This window comes from Cyprinus carpio, chromosome B2, assembly GCF_018340385.1.
Source record: "Cyprinus carpio isolate SPL01 chromosome B2, ASM1834038v1, whole genome shotgun sequence".
NCBI lineage: Eukaryota > Metazoa > Chordata > Actinopteri > Cypriniformes > Cyprinidae > Cyprinus > Cyprinus carpio.
In genome coordinates this window covers 17,961,610-17,983,606 of record NC_056598.1, presented here as the reverse complement: position 1 = coordinate 17,983,606, position 21,997 = coordinate 17,961,610, and the positions used below count along the sequence as shown (strand labels likewise).

General features: G+C 35.9%; 2 protein-coding genes across 3 annotated transcripts; both read left to right on the top strand.

The window, feature by feature from the left end:
* The first annotated feature begins 8 nt into the window (after positions 1 to 8).
* lrrcc1 (leucine rich repeat and coiled-coil centrosomal protein 1) lies at positions 9 to 11,312 on the top strand. 2 transcript variants are annotated; one of them, XM_042718453.1, is made up of 20 exons: positions 9 to 119; positions 748 to 808; positions 903 to 1,108; positions 1,292 to 1,357; positions 2,023 to 2,190; positions 2,370 to 2,539; positions 2,675 to 2,824; positions 2,967 to 3,166; positions 6,162 to 6,336; positions 6,430 to 6,578; positions 7,506 to 7,710; positions 8,137 to 8,276; positions 8,406 to 8,607; positions 9,131 to 9,316; positions 9,462 to 9,636; positions 9,716 to 9,879; positions 10,106 to 10,314; positions 10,466 to 10,603; positions 10,693 to 10,828; positions 10,999 to 11,312. In XM_042718453.1, the coding sequence occupies exons 2-20, from the start codon at positions 765 to 767 to the stop codon at positions 11,107 to 11,109; spliced, it is 2,994 nt and encodes a 997-aa protein (XP_042574387.1). In that variant the 5' UTR covers positions 9 to 119; positions 748 to 764; the 3' UTR covers positions 11,110 to 11,312. The 2 variants fall into 2 exon arrangements, with proteins under 2 accessions (XP_042574387.1, XP_042574389.1); XM_042718455.1 differs by having other exon boundaries at positions 29 to 123.
* Positions 11,313 to 11,449: 137 nt separating this feature from the next.
* On the top strand, positions 11,450 to 19,629 carry LOC109083597 (transcription factor E2F5-like). Its single transcript, XM_042718459.1, is given in 8 exon segments — positions 11,450 to 11,968; positions 13,430 to 13,539; positions 15,279 to 15,443; positions 16,382 to 16,490; positions 16,654 to 16,939; positions 17,893 to 18,027; positions 18,152 to 18,190; positions 18,953 to 19,629. Coding segments are annotated over 8 exon segments (1,095 nt in total). The 5' UTR covers positions 11,450 to 11,827; the 3' UTR covers positions 19,063 to 19,629.
* Positions 19,630 to 21,997: the final 2,368 nt, after the last annotated feature.

The window sequence follows — 21,997 nt, the reverse complement described above, 5'->3', positions numbered from 1 at the left end:
CTTAGTACCCGACCGGAAGTAGGAATCGGTAAGCGGGACTTTTAATTTCTACAGCGGTAAAACATATAATGGCGATCTTTGAATCCTTCGCAGGCAGTTAAGAGTTAACTACAAGTCAGTTAGGTAATTATAACACACATCATTTTATTCATATTATTTATAGTATATTGGAAGAGGAAGTAAATCATCGAAAAGTAATCAGAGGCTAACAGAAGAACTGACGTTAAAACTAACTAGCGTCACATCACTTTGCATTTGAAATTGAAGTTCTATTAAAGCTTTAAGTAACCTATCAATAGTTTTATACAACCCTGTCAGCTCTGCGCGCAATTTAATAGAAGAACTGATCTGTTATTAACATAAAATTCGCAAATACATTTGTGTACGTAATCAGTCTGGGTTTTGTTTACATCGTGTGTTGTGTTGTCAAGTGTTGAACTGTGAGGCGCCCAGTGTCTAAAACTTCACTTATGTCAGTTCGTCGTCTTAGTTCTTATTATTTGAATTAAAAGACCCAATTTAAGAGTTACTTCGATTAAGCTTCAATCGTTTTTGTAGCAGCAATGTAGATAAAGGTCTAACGTTAGCTGTGTGAAACAATAACACGTTATGTTGTTGTTAATGTATCCCTTTCATCGATTATTGTTGTGACCTATTCAGTCATGTAACACCCCAGAAGTCTGCAGGTTATTGTGGGTTATTGCTTATATATTTGACAGGTTGATAACGACAGAAACTTGTTCTCAGTGTGTCTGTAGCAGGTCATGGCTGTTGGAGAGCTCTGTCTAATTGATAAGGATATTTCAAGGTCAGTTTAACCCATAGTTCAGTTTTACAGCAGAAGTGCCAGTATTTTAAGTACAGTGTGTGATTGTGACTTCACTTAAGATATCTATTTTTAGTCTACTAGAGGTCCCACTGAATTCCAGCATTTCATCTCTGAATCTTCACTGTAATCGCCTCACTAAGATTGAGGGCTTGACGACAGCATGGCACATAAGACATCTGGACCTGTCATCCAATCACATCTGTCGTATAGAGGGATTAGCTTCCCTGTCCTCACTGCGCACCTTAAACCTGTCCTGCAACTTAATCACCAAAGTTGAAGGTAAAGCTCACACTTTTTTAGGGCAGAAAATGTGGTAAATGTTTGAAATGCCCTGTAGTATAATTTTAATGTTAAAATGAAAGCGTGTCTGTTTTCAATGTGATCGTGAACAGTTCCTTTCTGTTATTACTTCTAATTAGGTGTCTTTGGTATGTAATCTGTCAATACATGGATTTCTTTCAGGACTTAATGGACTAACAAGTCTCACAAGACTGAATTTGGCCTACAATCAAATAAATGACCTTACTGGTAGGTTAGATTGCATTCCCATCAGTGTGTTAATTCTTGAGTAGTTTGTTTTTGCTCTCTGAATTATTTGACATGTAAGATAAGAAATGCCACTAACAATAAAAAGTCTGGGGTTGGTAATTTGTTTTATTTTTTTATAAAAAAGGATCTGCACTCTCTGTATCTTCTAAATGACTTGAAATTTATTTTGCAACAGAACAATCAACAATCAAAAATTTTGAAAGCCTTCGTCAGAGAATCATGCAATAACATTTTCCACAATATTTTTTAAAAATCAGATATCAGAATATTATTAAAAAAAAAACACTTTTATTTTGATAACTCCAGTCTTCAGTGTCACATGATCCTTCGGAAATCATTCTAATATGCTGATTTGGTGCACAAGAAACATTTCTTAATATCAATGTTGCAAACAGTTGTGCAGCTAAATTTTTATGGAAACCATGATATGTTTTTTAGGATTTGTTGGTGAGAGAGTTCAAAGGAACAGCATTTAATTGAAATAGGACCATGTAAAATTCTTTTCACATTTTACCAGTGCGTCCCTGCTGAATAAAAGTATACATTTTTAATTTAATTTATTATTATTGAACCCAAAACTTATGAACGATAGTGTAGATCACAGCTGGACAACTGTGTATTCACTCACTGCTCTGTGCTTTCAGGTCTCTTGTATCTTCATGGAGCAGAGTACAAACTAAAGTACCTCCAGCTCCACAGCAATCGTTTGGATAGCATGAACCACCTGCTGCAATGCATGATGGGACTGCAGAATCTGAAAGATGTTACTCTTAGCAAGGATGGTGCACAGAATCCGGTCTGCTCACTGCCAGGTTTGTAGGAAAAAACCCCGAAGGAAAACCAAGATTTTTTTTCAGACAAGGCAACAATGAATCATGCAATGGAACTGGTGTGGAAAATCTGAAATAGTCTAAAATGGCCAAAAAGAATATATAAAAGATAGAATAAGTTGGCAACTTTTTTCACTAGTATGTTCTTCCTTTGTTTGTAGGCTACAGAGAGATGGTTCTTCAGTCTCTGCATCAAGTCACTACACTAGATGGAGTAGATCGCATAGGAAATCCATCTCCTTTAGCAGAAGACAGTCCTATGGATGTTCCTGGTCTTGAGGACTTTCTTGAGTTTCTCATTTCAACGGACGCCAGTGTTAATGAAGAACTGGTAAATTGTTTTTATGATACTGTTTATTTTTTCAAGCTCCTCAGAAATGTATCTGTTTTTAGACTGAGAATGGCATTTGAATCTTGAGGTGGTTATGAGACATGTTTACGTTCGATGTGTTTCTTTGTTATGAAGGCAAAGTCAGATGCTCCTCTCACTACTCCACGGATTGATGAAGTCCTGACCCAGTTTCGACAACGCGGTGAAAAACCAACTGCAGAAAATCAAGAAAATGAGCAGCGAATTAAAAAACTAGAGCAGCAGGTTTCCCATCTCATTCAGAAGGTAAAGAAAGAGAAAACTGATTACTACATTTTTGTTATCATTAATTTCATCATTAATGATCACTAATTCAGTCTTTTCATAAAAATAGCACAATCCAAAATTTAGGAACTAGCATAAATCTAAATTGTACATTTGAACTTAGGTCCCTACAGGGGATGGCTTTAAAACAAACAGCGCTGTATCTTCTGTGATACATAAAGCAAAAAGAGACACCGATCAGACATCAGAGAGCGAATGTGACAGTGGAAAAGAGAACCAACGACATTCCAGAATCCTGTCTCATCCCAGAGGCTTTGCAGGGAAAAAATTGACCAAGGACACCAAACCCAAACAATCTGACTGGTGAAGTAACTTGTACACATCCATATTTAAAAATGCATTGTGTCTTAAACTGAATTTCAAGTGCTTATTGAGAAATTGGACATGAGTTGCACAAACACATCTCATTACAGTTTATTGGATTTGATTAATAATGTCATTTGCTCTAGCACAGTTCTTGAATTGTGTTTTGAGAGGCTCCAGAATATTTACCTGATATGTTCTTCCTCAGTAGTCTTTTTTGTAAATCTAACTTAAAGGGATACTCCACCGCAAAATGAAAATTTTGTCATTTATCACTTACTCCCATGTCCTTCCAAACCCGTAAAAGCTTAGTGTGTCTTCAGAACACAATTTAAGATATTTTGGATGAAAACCGGGAGGCTTGAGACTGTCCCATAAATTGCCAAGTAAGTAAAACTGTCAAGGTCCAGGAAAATATTAAAAGCATTGTCAGAATAGTCCATCTGCCATCAGTGATTAAACAGTAACGTTATGAAGTGACGAGAATACTTTTTGTACACGAAGAAAACAAAAATAACGACTTTATTCAACAATTCCTCTCCTCTGTGTCTCTCCAAATCAGCGTAGCACCATTTTGACAAATCTGAGCAGAACACAGGTGGTGTGCGCTCTTCTGTGTCAGCCATGCTGTGCTGATACGCTGTTTTCTTTCAAACCAAAGCATAAATAAAAGTAAAAAACGTATCCTTGTGCCACGGCTGATACAGAAGAGTGTACGCCTCCTGCATCCAAAATATCTTAAATTGTTTTCCGAAGACAAACAAAGCTTTTACAGGTTTGGAATGATATGGGGGTAAGTGATTAATGACAAAATTTTCATTTTGCGGTGGAGTAACCCTTTAAGATTCAGAATCATAGAAAAGCTCCACCCTTTAGACAAAGGCTTTGCAGTAGTCCAGTAATCAGGGCAGTTTATAAATTGTCCTTGCTCCTCCAACTTAAAATTGCTTGTACACATGAATGATTACACTCTCACTAAATTCAGTTCATTTAACTTGATCAAAACTTAAGCTGCAATAACATGGAGCTGTAAAGAGAGCTACTATTGAGAAGTTACAGCAATAGTAAGTAATTCAACACATACACTAATAAACCATTATGTTAATAATAAAATATATATATATATATATATATATATATATATATATATATATATATATATATATATATATATATATATATATATATATATATATATATATATATATATTTAGTGCTGTCAAATGATTAATCACGATTAATCACATCCAAAATAAAGGTTTTTGTTTACATAATATATGCGTGTATGCTGTGTATATTTATTATGTATATATAATTACAAACATATGCATTTAAAAAAAAAATAAAAATATTATAATATTAAATATATTTATATATAATATATATATTGTAAATATAAGGATAATAAATATATAAATGTATATACATGTAAATATTTTCAAAATATTTACTGTATGTGTATGTATTTATATATACATAATAAATATACACAGTACACATACATATAGTATGTAAACAAAAACTTTTATTTTGGATGCGATTAATCGCGATTAATCATTTGACAGCACTAATATATATATATATATATATATACTGTATATATGTAGATGAAATTGAAGTGCAGACTTTAAGCTTTAATAAAAGGGGTTAAACAAAAAAATATAACTTAAAATACATAATGTACAGATTTTTTATACATAGTCCATCCATTTTAAGAGGCTCAGATGTAATTGGACAAATAAATATAATCATAAATAAAATGTTCATTTTAAATATTTTGTTGAATTATTTTGCAATGAGTACCTTAAGTCTGGAACTCATGGATATCACCAGAGACTGGGTTTTCTCTTTTGTGATGCTTTGCCAGGCCTTTACTGCAGCTGGCTCCAGTTGTTGTTTGTTTGTGGGTCTTTCTGCCTTTTTGTCTTCAGCAGGTGAAATGCATGCTCAATTGGGCTGAGATCAGGAGACTGACCCAGTCATTGCAGAATGTTCCACTTTTTTACCTTCAAAACCCCCTGGGTTGCTTTTGCTGTATGATTTGGGTCATTGTCCATTTGTACTATGAAGCGCTGTCCAATCAACTTTACTGCATTTGGCTGAATCTGGGCAGAGTATATCCCTATACACTTCAGAATTCTTCCGGCTGCTTCTGTCTTCTGTCACGTTTTCAGTAAACACCAGTAATCCAGAGCCACTGGAAGCCACGCATGCTCATGCCATCACAATGCTCCACCATGTTTCAAAGATGATGTTCTATGCTTTGGAGCATGAGCTTTTCAGAGCCTTTTCCATACTTTTTTCTTCCCCGTCATTCTGGTAAAGGCTGATCTTAATTTCAGCCATCCAAAGAATGCTTTTCCAGAAGTGATTTGGCTTTTTCAGATTAAAGATAAAAGATCTTTAATTCAAATGAAAGATCAGAGTGTGCACTTTAAGACCATATTCATTATTTAACTGTAACTTGAATATGTTTTGGTCAGCAGCTAAAATAATAAAAATTGTGCCTGTGTTCAAATATATATGGACCCAACTATATGTATATATATATATATATAATGTCCTTCTTGTATGCTTGCCAAGGCTACATTTATTTGTTCAAAAATACTGTAAAAACAGTACTTTTGTGAAATATTGTTACAATTTGAAAGAACTGTTTTTTTATTTAACATACTTTACAATATAATTTATATCTGTGATGCCAGTACATACATTAAGATTAATTTACAAAGGATCATATGATGCTGAAGACTGAAGAAATTACTGCTGAAAATTTGCCTTTGCCATCACAGGAATAAATCGCATTTTAAAATACATAAAAATAGAAAGCAGTTCTTTAAAATTGCAATAAGAATTTCACAATTCACGTTTACATTTTTGTTTCACATAGTTTTCACATTTCAATGTTTTATTTTTAATATTAATATATAACATAAATTATTAAACAATCTCACACCTTTTCTAGTCTGAAATGTTTTTTTTTGTTCCATTGCAGTTTGTCATATACACAAAAGCAGAAGACCACAAAGCAGACTGTTGTCCCCCGTCGGAGGGCATCAGTCCAGAGCTCTGGGTCTGTTGAAACCACAGAGTCTGTAAAAAAGGGCCCTAAAAGCATCAAAGCCAGTCCTAACAAAAGCTCAGCTCAATCTCAAGAGGAAACCTACAGGGTATGCAAACTGCACTGCACTGCACAGGTCCAACATTTCTCTTTATTCAGCAAAATGAGTATTTGCAAAGAGTAAAGTGTGTTTTACATGCAGGCAATTGTGGAAGAGCGAGACCAGGAGCGCGAGCGGCGATGGAAGGCAGAGCAGGCTGCAAAGAGACTTTCTGACCAGGTCAAGAACCTGCAGACTCGAGCCAGCGAGGAAAAGGACTTGCAAAGTTTGGCCTTACACACCACAGACAGGTGAGGGCATGTAGAGTCCTCTGTTAATATTGAGAAATATAGTTTCACTTTGTCTCTTTGTTCTGTTTTACTTTTGCATTGAAACCAGTGTGAATAAAATGAATGCAAATTGAGCAGCCTAATTAAGAGTCCTACTGCTGAGAGTCAAAGTAATATATATATATTTATATATTACCAACAAACGCAATTAGCTGCAACATCTATTATCTCACTCATTCAAGCACTCTTTTCCATCAAGGACACCTTAATCTCCAGCCATCCAAGTGTTTGGAGAGAATCTTTGGCTTGACGTATTGCACCTAATTGGTGTCAGCTCCAGCTGAAATGTTGGATCTGAATACACTTGAGTATAATTAAATTTTATTAGACGTTTCCAGAGTCCCTACTGCAGGGCCCTGATGTATGAAGCTCTGCCTCCCCACCTGCACGGCAGTTTCTGTGGCGTGATGATGGCCCTGATATTGTGCTCTAATATTATAGCCTACGCGCTCCCCCTGGTGATAAATCGTATTTATAATGGAGATTAAAGTCATGGTAACAGGCACATATCTGACTCAGATTATCAATCAATCCTAATTGCCACCCCTGCAGCACTTTTCTGCTAATGACTCTCGCCTCACAGTCCAATGTCTGTTTTGTTAACTCTTCATCTGCTGAGTATGTGTGAATATAAATTAATGGAAAAGTGTCATGTATTAATTGTCATTAAACAGAAGTTTTAGTGAGTTATTCATTTATTACTATTGTACAATATATTGGAGATGTAGCCTAGTGTTTAGTGGCAACATGTTGGCAACATTTAAAAAATCTGAATTCTCCAAAACTCCAAACTTTTGAATGGTACTGTACATGAATATGCATGGTGAAAAGAGAATGCATTTTCCAAGATATTGTGAAAAAACAGCTCAATCTGTTTTATTTCTTTAGGTTGAAGGTGATGTTGTTAAAAGAGCGCTCTGATCGGGCAGCATTGCAGACTCATTTGCAGGAGTTGGAGGAGAGATACAGGTCTACGTTAGAGCAGCTGGAGCAGGTGCACAACCGGGAAGACCAACACAAGAAGGCTCTGCGCAGTCTGGAGGACAGCATGACCAAAGCAGAGGCCCTCAGGGTCCAGCAGCGTGCAGAACAGGTTCAGTCCATATCTTTAGTAGTGACGGATCCATAGCATGGACTGAGTGCTAAAGTATACTGTAAAGAGTGGCACGGGTTCATGTCTGAACCATATATCCAGTCTTCACTGAGCTGATGAGAACTATTCTTACTTACAAGAATGCTTAGACAGTGAAATTCTAGTAGTCATGTAAAGGGCATTTTCTATGGGATGGTTCCAGAAGCAGTTCCCAGATAAATATAGAGGCATATGGCTGAATTGCAAACATGTTTCAATTTCCTTTTTACATTTGAATCCTTTGAATTGAGAATTTTTACACCTGACCTTTTGCATGTGTTTGAACGGCTGCCATGAGAATGAGACTTATAAAGTGGAAAACACTCTTCAAAATAAAATAGTTTTCTATATAACATTTAAAGCGAATGACCTGCTATATTATTTCAGATGAAGAGGACTCAGGAGTTAGAGAATAAAGCATCTGCCTTAAAAAGGGAAGTTGAAATACTCCGTGCATCAACTCGACAGCACAAAGAGAAGATGCAGCAGTTGCATGAACTGTTGGCTTCTAGGGAGGAGATGCACAGGTACACAAGCACCACATGGAATCATGTCCATGATCATTTTATACACAGAGTGATGGCCTGAAAATGGTTCAGTTTGCAAACAGGAAATTTCAACTGTTTCATCTTGCACCTGTTTGACTTATGGGACAGGAAAGAGCTTGCAGCGCGGCTGCTTCCTGGTGGGACTGAGTTTAAGGAGGCTGTAGCCAAAGAAGTGGTGGTGTTAGAGCAGAGATTTGCTCAGAAACAGACTGATTTGGAACAGAAGATCTCTGATGCTAGGAGACAGTATGCTGCTCTAGAGGATGAATTTCGCATGGCTCTCACCATTGAGGCAAAGCGTTTCTCAGAGGTAAATCTAAATTGTGGGGTAGCATTTTTAGTCAAAAAAAAAAAAACACAAACAATTTACATTTTTGCTTGGATCAATGCTAAATTTGAACCAACTGAGGAGGAGAACAGTTATTTGTACACCTTTTTAAGTTAAATGTATCGGTTTTGAGAAAACAGAAATAAACAACAGTACTGATGTAAATGTCAGTGCAGTATTTAAAATCAGTGCTGTTTTACTATTATGTATGTACTATTATAGCTTTTAGTAATATTTTGAATACTTTTATATTTTATTTTCTGTTCTTTTGTCATACATTTTTTCCCTAATTTTTCTGAATAGTTATTTTTATTTCAGTTTTTTTTCTGTTAGTAGTAAGTTTAGTACTTCAATTTAAAATTATTTCAGAGTTTTTTTTATGTAAGATATATATTTTTGTTCAGCTGTATTTCAGTTAACAAAAATGTTGAAGAGTTTTAGTTAACAATACTGCCTAAAATTTCGGACTGGCTACCCTTACTGTGTGTGTGTTTGTGATTTGTAGGTAAAGGAGGGGTTTGATCAGGTATCTGCTGAGCTCTTAGACGTGAAGTCAAGTCTCAGCCAATCTCAGCAGAAGGAGAAGCAGTCAGCCTCTTTGGTGCAGGAGCTCACAGCTATGGTGAAAGAACAGAAAACACGCATTGCTGAGCTGCTCAAAGCAAAGCGAGAAGCTGCCGCTGAGTTCAAGGTATGACCAAAAGATTTTACTTACAAAAAGTTCTTAATTTTGTTGTGTCCTTTGTGGATTTTTGTCAAATCGTCACCTATCAGATTTCGATCACTTCTTAAGTAATGCTTTATAAATCACATTGTGCTCTGTTTTTGTATGCTAGACCCGTGTACACTCATTGGAATCCAGGTTAGAGTACGATAAACGACTTAACCTACAGGTGGAGCTACTGAAAAAGGACAAGTCCAAGCTGCTCTCCCAACTTACTGCTCAAGAGTCTGTCATAGATGGACTACGGGCAGAGAGGAAGATCTGGGGCCAAGAACTTGCACAGCAAGGTACTTCAGTAACTTCAAGAAAACTTTAAGAAAATATAACCCAGACATAGCTAATTTTTGTATTTGTCCATTTATTTAGGTGCATCCTTAGCGCAGGACCGTGGTCGACTGGAGGCCAGAATTGAGGTTTTGTTAGGCGAACTGGAATCGCAGAAGAAGCAGAACGAGAGAGACAATGATGCACTCAGGATTAAAGCTAAGATTGTTGATGACCAGACAGAGACTATTCGTAAACTAAAAGAGGTAAAGTCCTACTTAGTAAAAAAAAAAACCTATAACCTAAAATAGAAATTAGATAGAAATAAATTAAATATTTATTGTGGTTCAAATCTATCAAAAATGTGTAATTACATCTTCTAATTTAATGCATTAAGTACAAAAGAAAATAGTCTTAAGAGAAAAATCTCATGTGTAATAGTGTCAGTTTTCATCGCCTGGCTCACTTTTCTCTGATATATTGCTTCTATAGGCATTGCTGGAGCGAGATGAACAGATCCGTAAACTTCGTGATGAGAATGTGCAGGATCAGCGAAGGCTGAAGCAGCAGCTGGAAGAGGAAATGGCCTCTGCAGTAGAGCTCAGAGACACAGTGGAGCAGCTCAGTATCAGGAAGGAGGAGCTGAAACAACAGCTCCTTGATAAGGAGGCGGAGCTTGATGAGGTTAAAGAGACATACAGGTATGGAATAACACTAGTTAAACTGCAAACATCTCATGATTCCAAGCTTACACCCCAACTTATTATTATATACAGTATGTCATTGTTTGAAAGGGTGTATGCCATCACACAGTTGCTTAGAAATATGTTAAAAATAAAATTTATTTTGCAGAGCCTCAAGTAAAAAATGGCAGGAAAAGGCAGAACTGTTGAACAGGCTTGAAAGCCAGGTGAAGCGAATGAAGGAGGGTTTTGATTTCAAAGAGAGAACACTGATAGAGGAAAAAGACAAGGCTTCGCAAGCACACCGGTATGAGATGGGCAGTAGGCCCTAATTAGGCTAATGACGTATATACAGTATACAGTAGTATACATTTGAAACTTTTTTTTTTTAATTAGAGCGGCAGTGGAGAAGCTTCACAGTGTGGATGATGCCTTCCGTAGACAACTGGAATCTCTGCAAGCTTCCCATCAAGCTGAAATACTGCGTCTAGCGAATGACAAACAGAAACAAATAGAAAAGGCCAATCAGAAGGTATTACTGCCACTAAACTATTGATTCACTGTATTGTCATTTATATTGCTACTGTTGGTACATGCAGTCAAACTGCTAGACCAAAGTGAGCAGACTAGAATCACTCGGATGATTGACTGGGAGAATGCTTTCTCAAGAACATGTTTATTTGTTTATTTTTTTAACCCCAGGTACTCCAGGTGGAGGAGGAAATGCGCCAGCTGCTTGAGGAAACTGAGAGTAATAAAAGGGTAATGGAGGAGAAAATGAGACGCCTCACACAAGTACTGAAAGACTTCTAACCTCCTATCCATTACAAACCAAAGACACAAACTCGGAAGATGCCTTTTTCAAGAATTATGTCAGTGTCTCTCAGTCTGGCTGAAAACATATCCTGAAGTTATTGTACCTCTGAGTGTCTAGCCAAGGTTTTTTTTAATTTTATTTTTTTTTTCATTTGACTTTGTGCTTCAAATGATATAGAAAATCATTGAAACTGTGAAACTTTTTTATATATATATATATATATATATATATATATATATATATATATATATATATATATATATATATATATATATATATATTCTAAAACGTTTGTACCTTGAGCATAAAGCAATATGTACTGCACTTTTTTATACCATGGGCTTTTTTTTTATTATTGTATAATTTAATTATTAACTCCTTGTTACGCTGTTTGTTGTATAATTTTGGAGGATTATATTAAAATTTAAAAGTGTGTCGAATTCTTAAAGCATTTCAGTTGCATGTACCTCTGTTCGAAGTCGAACGCTCAAGCAGAGACGTTGTCATAGTAACGGTAATCCAACGTCATTTCCTCTCATTTAAAAACCCTCGAGCCATCAGTAGAAGTGTAGCCTGAGGTAAAAAAGTGCAGGAGATGATTGTTGCTGCCCCTCACCGTCACCAACAAAACTGAGGTCGACCTCCATACATCTGAACGAAACAAAGAGGGAGTTATTGAATTACATCCCTGAAAACACCGGCCGTTTGGATGGGATGGCTGAGTCGAACAGTGCGAGTTTTCCTCACACGGCACCGAACGGGTCCAGTCGCCATGAGAAGAGTTTGGGTCTCCTCACGGTCAAGTTCGTTACTCTGCTTCAAGAGGCCAAAGATGGAGTGCTCGATCTCAAAGTGGTGGGTTAAAATACATTTACAAGTGGCGGAATGAATGAACGAAGAGAATGAATGAAACTCGGCAGGCTGTTCTGCGAGGACGTCTGTCAGGAGTTACACAAAGAAACTGTTCGTACCTGAGTGGACTTTCGCTGTCCAGTGAGGCTTTTACTGTCAGATTAGATATATACAGAAATACGTGTCTGGCTCGTTGTTAATTAAAAGTGTTAATGGGCGAATAGAAATGGCGTGTTGTTGTGACAGAGGGGATTTTGAACAGAAACCCGTGGGATTCTCTCACAGCAGGTGTTTGTTACCTGACGCTTGAAGCAGCAGAGACGCACTGTGAATTCATTGGAGACATTGTTCAATCTAATCACCTGCTATTTTCTGTTCATGTGGGGCAAAATATTAAAAGTATTTTTATTTTCTTTGAACAAATGGTGCTTAACATCCAGAAATAGTTTTAAATGAGAGGTTTGATAATCTATATATATACGCACCTTGTATATTTATTGTTAATGTGTAGTTATTCATAGACTTTTAGATTTTCCATACATTACAATTTTATATATTTTTTTTTCATGCAGTAACATTACTACCATTTAATGCAAAACACATTTCATGTAAAAATTATTTATAGTTTGTTTGTATGCAGAAATGCTGTAAATTACTAAAAAATAATAAAAGTCGTAATAGTTATTTTGGGCTATCCTAATTTAATGATTTTTTTATGTCTTTTGTGATGTGGTAGATTTGTGTGGTAACAGTTGCATTATTATTATTATTATTATTATTATTATTATTATTATATTAGTTAATAATTTAAAAAGTTTAATTTTTATTTCTATTCATTTATTTACATATTTTTGAAAACCTGTTAATTTATTGTTTTAGTTATTGATATACTTCTTTCCACATATTAAATAAAATATTAGATATTTTTCATGCAGTAACATAACCAAATGTTACTACTATTGAATGCAAAGCACATTTTATGTAAAAATTTAGAAAATTAAACTTTCTAATGCAGTAGATTTGTAAGGAAACAGCGTTGCATCATCATCATCATAGTCATCATCATTTAGTAATTCAGTTAGTTATTAGTGAAAAAATATATATTTTACTATTATTTTTATTACTGTTTATTTATTTATTCAGTTATTTAAAAAATATATTTTAGGATATGTGCCTCTGCTTTAAAGACATCATGGGACACCAAATTGGACAGATAATGGAGATATTACGTGAATTTCGGTACATGAGGTCAGTGTGACCAGTGCTAGCACACCTGCCCATGCTTATCATCATGACACACTTATTCACGATAAACTCTTCTGATAACAGACGAGAGCTACTAAGTTATCTAAATCCATTTTCAATCTATATATCAAACCAAGCGATTGTTTAATCCCCTAAATAGTCAGTTCCTCTTATCTGATTGGATGGTCTCTGAAAATAATATTGTGATTATTTTCATAGGCTGCAGACAGTTTGGCAGTCAAACAGAAGAGGAGAATCTACGATATCACCAATGTCCTGGAAGGCATTGGGCTCATTGAAAAGAAAACCAAAAACACCATTCAGTGGAAGTGAGTACAAAGATTAGGGAAGTTATCAATGTGCTATCAAATGTTTCATTGACATTTAATGTGCATATTGTAATGTTGTGTGCATTCTTTGCATGCTTAGTGTAATGTGCTCGAGTTGTGTCATTCTCTAAAGCAGTGTTTCCCAACTTTTTTTTGTCGTGGCACCCTTTGGAAATGTTAACAAATTTGTGACACCCTACAAAATGAATTTTGTCACAATACTTGAATTTCTAACTTCGATATGATACTTTAAAAAGTATAGATATTCAGTACAGCAGGAAAGAACTGCAGAATATACTGTCATACAGATATTTTTAATATTATCAATAGTGGCAATCAGTAGGCTAATTTCTAATGAAGAGACCAATTTATATGACAGATTTTAATGTAGGCATTTATTCATATGTAAACATAGTTTAATTTAAAACATAAATTAACATTATAGCTATCTCACAAATTTTTGCTCACTCAGTGTATTTTTGATTTTACAGTGGGGTAATTTTGTTGCAGTAGCACAAGTTTGATTTCTAGACCATTGGAAGTCGTGGTCTAGTGGTTAGAGAGTTTGATTCCTAACCCTAAGGTTGTTGGTTCAAGTCTTGGGCCGGCACTACCACGACTGATGTGCCCTTGAGCGAGGCACTGAACCCCCAACTGCTCCCCAGGTGCCGCAGCATAAATGGCTGCCCACTGCTCTGGGTGTGTGTTCACAGAGTGTGTGTGTTCACTGCTGTGTGTGTGCACTTTGGATGGGTTAAATGCAGAGCATGAATTCTGAGTATGTGTCACCATACGTGGCTGTATGTCACGTCACTTTCACTTTCACTTTTTTTTTTTTTTTTTTTCAAACTTTGAAGTGAATAAAAAATGACAAGCAGTCAGTAATAAAATAAGAACAAATAAACAAATTACTAATGATAGCACAAATTAAAAATATATAAATAAATTGCTTTTTAGTAGGGCTGTCAAATGATTAATCACGATTAATCACATCCAAAATAAAAGTTTTGTTTACATAATATATGTGTGTATACTGTGTATATTTATTATGTATATATAAATACACACACATGCATGTATATATTTAAGAAGAATATGTTTATGTTTATATATTAAATATATTTATATATAATATAAAATATAAGAATATAAATATATAAATGTATATACATGTAAATATTTTCTAAATATATAATTTATGTGTGTGTATTTATATATACATAATAAATATACCCTGTACACATACATATATTATGTAAACAAAACTTTTATTTTGGATGTGATTAATCGTGATTAATCATTTGACAGCCCTACTTTTTAGTTTTTCAGGTAGGTCTAACATTAGAGTTGCCCATATACCAAACCATGTTACAGCACAGTAGGACTATTGCAAACAGAAACAATACTGTACTACATAGAAGTTTCCTGTTGGCTCGATTTTTGAGTGGATTTTGCTGTTCTGAAGAGCATGAATGGTATATGAGTGGAGCGCACACGCATAGAGCGGGATAATACACAGAGCGTCACACCACGTGAAAGTGAAACCTGAGCGGTGAACTAATTTTCGACAGCCGGAATTTCAGTGCATCTCTAATTATTGGCGACATCAGAAATGGATATTATATATAATAAATGCTTTTTTGAACATTTTAGCAATTTAAAAATGTATATAAAAAGATTTTTTATATGGCACCCCGGTTGGGAAACACTGCTCTAAAGCTGTTGCTTGTCTTAATTAGAGGAGAGAGTTCAGGCTGCCAGCCTCAGGAAGTTCTTGAGCAGGTAGAACTTCTCAAGGCAAATATTGCTGATCTGGAGATTCAAGAGAGAGAACTGGACATGCAGAAAGCATGTCTGCAACAAAGCATCAAACACCACAACTAAAACCCCATACATCCTTACAGATATCATCACACAGAAAAAGCATTTTTTTCTATTCTTATCATTTCTGACAATTTTCTATTTTTTGGTTGGTTCCCCTGGTCATTAACAGCCCCAGAAAAATGCCATTGTCAAAGGAGTGCACCTAATTACATGTTGAGTGCTATAACCTGCCCTTCTTTGACTGTGAGGTGTTATTGTTAGGTGTTTTAGTGGCCCCAGTCCAGTTTTTCCAGTCTCTAGTCTATTGTAGGTTCACGCTAGAGTTTCCTAAGCCTCACCTCACCAGTTATTCCTCTTCGGATTAAAGTGGTTTATGCAAAGTTCAGTTTTTTTTATCTCAAAACGTATAATGTCATGGAACAGAGCCTCTTAAGGCAACATGGTGATGGGAAAAAAATATGAGATTGAGGGAAAATTATATATCAATCCTTTTGCCTTCTCTGGAAAAAAATATTGCCTTCTCTTGAGAAAATATGTGTCTGTTTGATAGACACAACAGCATTGAAATAAAAAAAAAAAAATTTCCTCAAATTTTGCTTTCAGTTGCAAAGATTCTTGGGAGAACACAAAAGCAATGAATTACAATTATTTTTTTCAACTTTGCTTGCGATTGCAAAACCATTGAATTATGGTTTTTCCTCTCACCTCATATTTTGTCAATCCCCAGTTTGTGTTTTTGCAAATGAATGCATGTTTCTCAGGAGAATGCAAAAGCACTGAATTATATTTTTTTCCATCTCATATTTTAATGGTTTTGCTTGCTCTCATATAAATATTGCGTTCCCCTGAAAAACTTTGGGTTTGCTTGCAAAAGTACTGAAATATAGTTTTTTTCCCCCCTCCCACCTCATGTAATGTTGTCTCTGTATCATAGGTTCATTTCTATGTAGAAAAATTTACAAAAGGATTAAAGATAAATCGCATTATCACTTGGTATGTTTTCCTTAGCATTGTATACATACAGCTACGTGACACATGAGGACATATGTGATGCATTCAGTGGGGATACTCTTTTAGCTGTCATGGCACCATCAGGAACACAACTGGAGGTCCCAGTGCCTGAGATGGTACGTTACACCAACCTTGAGCTTATTCACCATTTATCCTTGAGAATAATTTAAGTGAATTTTACATTTATGTATATATTTTTAAGTGTTCATTTGGTTTTGTTTGCATTTTTTGGTTGTTTATAATCTTCATGCCTTTTTTTGTTTGTTGTTGTTGATTCAGGGCCACAATGGTCTGAAAAAGTACCAAGTGAACTTGCGAAGTCACTCGACTCCCATCCAGGTGATGCTGATAAACAGAGAGACGAGCTGCTCCAAGCCTGTTGTTGTCCCCGTTCCGCCTGTAGATGACATTTCGGCCATGCCGACTCCTCCTAGTACTCCAGCAGGGGTGCAGAGGTTCCCCATCTCTTCAGCAGAGCTCTGTGACCTAAAGCGTGGGCCACTCAAAAGCCCCGCTGCAGAGCACCAACTCACACAGTCCTCCACGTCCCCCGACATGCACATGGGTACTGCTTTTATACAAACATGCCCCTGTTCCTTAAGGTGTGATTGACATTTGTAGCACCAGTCATTATTCTCTCGGCATATTAAAATAGGATAGGAAAAATTCAATGATTTCTCAATGAAAAAATTATATATATCATCCTTAAATATATATGACATTTATATACAGGAGTTGAACAAAATAATGGAAATAATAGACAATACTACTTTTTAAAGGTGTTTGCCACCATTTGTCTTTAATACAGCTTCCAACCTTAGAATTAATTCATACAACTCTCTTTGGTGGATGCTGGCTTTGTGAAACTCTCTGTGGTGGGTTTTTTGTGGAGACACGGTCTTTGATGGTCTTTTGTGGTTTGCTGTCACTTTGTAGCAGTAGTTTTGTGTTTTGGACACAGTGCTTTTAGTGTTTGATGATCCCTGTCATTCACTTTTAGTTTTCCACCACGATTCTTCACTAATGAAGTCTTGCTATGTTTTGTGTACACAGTCAAAATGGTAAAGATTGATGTTCTTAAAAAACAAAAATAACTGGCCCATTAAGTTTACAGACGCTTCTGGTACACAGGCTTCTATGATTTGTTGTTTATGGAAGTCTGACAAATCACCCATTTCACAGAGCACTTGTACTAAACACTGCTGAACACAACTAATACTACTCTGATTTACAAACTAGAGAATATAGATGAAAAGAGAAATAAAAAATCATTTGTGCAGGCTACAGTGAAAAACAAATGTTGTGTGTATATTAAAGCCTATAATAATGGGTGTTCACATTATTTTGTCCAACCACTCTATTTGTGATTATGCATCCATGTACACTACTGTTCAAAAGTTTGGGTTAAAAAAAGTCATACCGATCCCAACCTTTTCAGCTGTAGTGTATAACGATTTTATTTGAATATGACTGATTTTATTTATAAATTTTTCTTCTCTCATTTTTTTCTTTTTAAAGAATGCAACTCTGAGTCCCCTGTCAGTCAGTGTTTGTTGATGCAGGGGTCTCTATGTGCTCCTGAAGAACAGCAGAGGGAGATGGGGGGTCAGGATCTGCAGACCATGCTGGACGAAATGAGGGATGAGAGAGAAGGTGACATGGATTCCATTATAAAAATATACGATTTTTCTAAAGCATTCATTTAAAAGAGAAAAAAAAGGTTATTTTTGTTTTTTTAAGAAGAAATTTTACACTTGCCTTTTTCTTCATCATCCAGGTGTTTCTAACCTCATTGATGAACTGATGTCTTCAGATGGTAAGTTCTTAAAAAATGTTATCCAGTCATTTATTTGCATCAGTGCTGGCCTTCTGCACAGCCCCCTTGTGGTCACACAGAACAGCCTCTTTTGGTTATATTTGTTCTGACTTGAAGCAGTTCACTGCCGTCCTTATCAATTAATCATACAGCTAGCAGTGCAAATAAATCTTTTTAATGTCCTGACCAGAGGAGGATGGGTAACAACAGCTGAGTGATGGTTCCTCTCAAGGTTTTGTTCTCCTATGCATGCCAGTTTTCCCTCAGCCCTTTTGCCTCTGGCTTGATGTTTTATGGCATTGGTGTACGTTATGCAACCTTATGTAAAATGTATGGAAATAAAATTGGAAATCAATTGTTTTTTTTTAATAATCATCAAAATAATTTGTATGCATATTTAGTAGTTTCACTTTCTATTCATCAAAGAATCATAAAAAATGTAGTATTTCAGTCTTGATTCGGTTAGGAGGGGGGACCTTGGAGTAAAAAAAAGGTTGAGAACCTCTGATTTACAAGCTATGAGAATTTAATTTCATTTTTTTTTTTGAGAATTTCATTTACTGGAACTCATAAATGAAGCCTTGTTGAGCAGTACTGTATATCTCTATTTATTTATTTAGTTAGTTAGTTAGTTAGTCAGTGTATATTGGATAAACCCCAATCTGCACTCTTTGTGTAACTGTGTGTGTGTGTGTGTGTGTGTGTGTGTGTGTGTGTGTGTGTGTGTGTGTGTGTGTGTGTGTGTGTGTTTGACCCTGGTAGTTTTCCCCCTGTTAAGACTTTCACCCAACCCTGGTGTGGATTACAATTTCAACCTTGATGACAACGAGGGAGTCTGTGACCTTTTTGATGTGCAGATTCTTAATTATTAAAGCATGATTCATGCCACACCGGTCCACACTTGCTTTCATAGGACAAAAGCGGAGGTAAGAGTCCCGTCCCCCACCCAACACACTGCCAACGGCTGCATTCCTGCCTCAGCGCCTGCTCCTTGAACCTTGGCTTGTACTCAGTTTCACATTCATTTACACACACATTCTTTGCTTACATTCTTAAGTCCTTAACAGTGTTGTCCTGTCTGCCCTCAACTGTGACTGTTTCAGAGGAACAGACAGGAAAGATAAACCCCTCCCACCTGTACTTTAGATACTTGTGTGTGTCTGTTGTCGTTTTGTTTGATACAGTTATTAGTTTGCTTTCAGTTTTGTGACTTCTCTCATTGTTCCTAATGAGTGATGGTGTAATTCACTGGGGTGAATGGTTGAATGTAATCGGAGGAATTAAAACCACCCAAACATGACACACTAAGTTTTGGTTGTACACTTGTTGGAACAGGTGCCTCTTTGTTCATTATTCTTGTCCTTTCTGTACCATCCTGTCTTATTATACACAATACGTTATAAACAGTTCTGACTTTTTATCTTATCACATATTGTAAGCTGGAGATCTACAATTTGACATGAAAATGTATAATATAATTTAACAGCACACACACACTTTCATTTAAATGGCTTAATTGTGTGTCAAACTATTAAATCACAACACTAACTATTTGTATGTTGGTTGTTTTGAAGTCCATTGATAGAAACACTGACACACTCATCTGTGTATATTTATATTGAGTTATTGTTTGTCTTTGTTACTGACTGCCATGTTGGAATATCACTATGCTGTTCACCTTGTTGTGAAAAGCTAATTTGTTTTTATTGTTTGTGTAGAGGCAATCCTACCTAATTTAAAAAGTGAACGGATATAATTTGAACTGTAGTGTTTTTGATTTAGAGGACAGAAAGATGTTAAACTGCCTTGGATAATCTGTTTATACATTCCACAAGATTGTGCCTTACGTAGGTTTCTATTACTGTAAGTTACTTTTTCTCTGTATAGGTTTTCTAATCAAAAGAGCAAAGTTTTTGTTCTGTTGCACTTTTTTAACCAAAGTTATACAGTATGTGTGTGTGTATATAAGTGTGTGTAAAATTTATATATATATTAGGTCTGGGCGATATATCTAACGATATGATCATGCGCATCTAGTCAGTAAATCTGTTTCCTTGATTGCCGCTAAATCGCCATCACCTGCTTTCAAATGGAGCGGCATTTAATAGACAGAGCCGTAGATCACTGACAAGCTACGCAATATCGCGTTCATTATCCCAGATGAATCGCCTTCGATAATGAACGCGATATTGCGTAGCTTGTCAGTGATCTACGGCTCTGTCTATTAAATGCCTCTCCATTTGAAAGCAGGTGATGGCGATTTAGCGGCAATCAAGGAGGCAGATTTACTGATCTATCGTTAGCGCCCATGATCATATATATAAGTATATATATATATTAGATATATCGCCCAGCCCTAAATATATATATATATATATATATATATATATATATATAAACACTTGCTATTGCTCAAGTATTGTGATCATTTTTGTTTTGTGTGGAATCTAGTTTTGGAGAAGAAACCTATTTGTTTGTAACACTGCAATATATCACACATAAAGCATTCTTTTGGTTTGTGTCAGAATGTCTCAATTTCATGAAGTGGCTCAAGGCCTGTTTGTTTTCAGTCTACAGCAGCTCTGCACCTTTTTTTACTGGTAATTTCACATACAGCATTGGTATTTTTAAGGAGCAATTTTTAAAATGCTTTTAAATACACCAAATTTTGTGACCTTAACAAACCAGAAGGAACTGGCTGAGTAAAGGACAGTTTTACAAATTGTTTAACCCTATAAATCCTACTGTATCATATTGCATACATGATTACCAATGTGATCAAAACTTTACTTAAAGTTTTTTTGTACACAATCTTGTATATGTCCGCTCCCCTTGTATCGATCTTTTCAGCATAGGGTCAGTGGTAGAGCATTGCGTTAGCAGCGCAAAAGGTTGTGGGTTCGATTCCCAGGGAATACACATACTAGTAAAAAAGAATGAATATCCTGAATGCACTGTAAGTCGCTTTGGATAAAAGCATCTGCTAAATGCATAAATGTAAATGTACAGTCAAAGGTTCGGTCACAACTTAGCCTACTATATTTTACACATTTTAGAATTAAGTCAATTTTTTTCAGGAACATTATTCACAAATAATATAGTTTAATCATGACAACTCTTGGAAGATTTTAGCATGGTGATGGATATGACAATCTTAATGTATTTGGTCTTGGCAGAATAGATCTGCTACGCTGCTGCTGCTGAATTGCTGCTGCTGTTGGTTATTGCTATAGCTGTAGATTATTTCTACTGCTGTTGCAAGCAAGTACAGGAACAATGCATAGAGTGATATGGTGCCGTGAGTATTTAAGACATACTGCTGCTGCACAAATTGCATATAAAATAACCCTTAGCAGATCTATACAGGTGGAGCTGGGGAAGGTGGAGGGTTTCAGAGAAACTCTGAAAAGTGTGCTGCAGGAATCTCTAGTGCAGTGGTTGGCAACAGGCGGCCCGTGGTCCAAAACTGGCCCTCCAGCAATAATATCTGGCCCGCGCCCACAGTCAGATTATTTTGATAGAGGCTGGTTCTGAAATAGATCTTTCATGACAGCAACAGTTACTCACAATCAGAGAATGGGAGCGGTGTGATTTTGACTGAAGCAGGAACGGATTTTTTAAAAGTCAGAGCGTCGTGGTTTTCACTCACTCCAAAAGCGATTCACCACCGCTCCATCACGAGTACAATTCATGCCAACGACCTGTAATATAACTGCATATTTAGCAAGAATTCACATGTTAAACACATTTAACTAGCATAATTAAAACTTAAAACATAAATAATAAAAAATCTAAAATCAATGAAAA

Excerpts from the sequence above, each read along its gene's own strand:
- lrrcc1 (XM_042718453.1), top strand. The coding sequence starts at position 765 with ATGGCTGTTGGAGAGCTCTGTCTAATTGATAAGGATATTTCAAG. Across the intron at positions 7,711-8,136 it reads TCCAGCAGCGTGCAGAACAG|ATGAAGAGGACTCAGGAGTT; the intron begins GTTCAGTCCATA and ends ATATTATTTCAG. Across the intron at positions 10,315-10,465 it reads GAGGTTAAAGAGACATACAG|AGCCTCAAGTAAAAAATGGC; the intron begins GTATGGAATAAC and ends TTTATTTTGCAG.